Source organism: Merops nubicus, unplaced genomic scaffold (genome assembly GCF_000691845.1).
Source record: "Merops nubicus isolate BGI_N331 unplaced genomic scaffold, ASM69184v1 scaffold45795, whole genome shotgun sequence".
Taxonomy (NCBI): Eukaryota; Metazoa; Chordata; class Aves; order Coraciiformes; family Meropidae; genus Merops; species Merops nubicus.
The window spans coordinates 1-927 of NW_008609734.1; the positions used below are offsets into that span (position 1 = coordinate 1).

The 927-nt window shown below is 62.2% G+C and overlaps 1 protein-coding gene across 1 annotated transcript; it reads right to left on the reverse strand.

Annotated features, from left to right (window-relative positions):
- ARPC4 (actin related protein 2/3 complex, subunit 4, 20kDa) lies at positions 1-921 on the reverse strand. The gene is made up of 4 exons (XM_008940675.1): positions 865-921; positions 694-789; positions 389-559; positions 1-44 (listed from the first exon to the last, which is right to left on the reverse strand). The coding sequence occupies exons 2-4, from the start codon at positions 751-753 to the stop codon at positions 39-41; spliced, it is 237 nt and encodes a 78-aa protein (XP_008938923.1). The 5' UTR covers positions 754-789; positions 865-921; the 3' UTR covers positions 1-38.
- Positions 922-927: the final 6 nt, after the last annotated feature.

Here is a 927-nt window from a genome sequence, read left to right on the forward strand (position 1 = left end):
CACAAGCGTCGAGGGGCCACGGGGTCCTGCACCATGGCCTAAAACTGGAAGGCAAGAGAAGAAGGCACGCGGCCGTCGGTCCCCACCCAGCCTCCCCGTGCCTGGGCAGGGAGGCCGAGGCGGCCGCTGCCCACCAAGGCACCCAGCCCAGATTCTCCTGCTGCCCCTTCCCATCAAGCAGCCACCAGAAAATCCCATGGCATCCCCCGTGGCTGCCGCCTGCCCCCAACCGTGGTCTTCAAGAGGCTACGAGCAGCCCCGGGTATCCTCCCCCCGTCCCCAGGAACCTCCTCATCACCCCTGTCCCCACGGATGTGGTGGGGACGCTTTGAGCCCGTCTCCCACTCCCAAAACAAGGGCCCTGCCTCCGCCCTGTTCAGAGCCTCACGTTCTTGAGGAACTCCTCCGCCACGATGCGGGCCCTGGCGTTGACAGAGAGCTTCATCTCGCTGATCTCCTTGTCGATCTCCTCCATGAAGTGGATGACAAAGTCCACCAGCTTGTGCTTGTACATCTGCTCCGTGTGGAAGTTTGTGATCAAGAAGCTGATGTCGTAGCCCTATGGAAGAGGGAAGTGCCCTGGGGGTGAGCACCCGGGCTGCCAACCATGCAACCTCACATCCCGGTTCCGTGATGACCCCCGGTACCAGGAGCGGGGCCGGGAACTGCTCCACCCACTCCATGGCACCTTACCTCCACAGGCTTCCTGCGCAGGATGAAGAAGTTCTCGGCCCTCATCATCATGAAGCGCATGAATTTGTGGCACAAGATCTTCTCGATCTCATCAGCCTGGGGAGGACAGGGAGGTAAGGCCTCCCGCAGCCAGGCTGAGCTGCCCGCCTGTCGCCCACGCCCCCACCTCACCTGCTTCACCGCGATGCTGACGCGCACAGAGTTAATAGAGCCCTCGATGAGGACCTTCTCCTT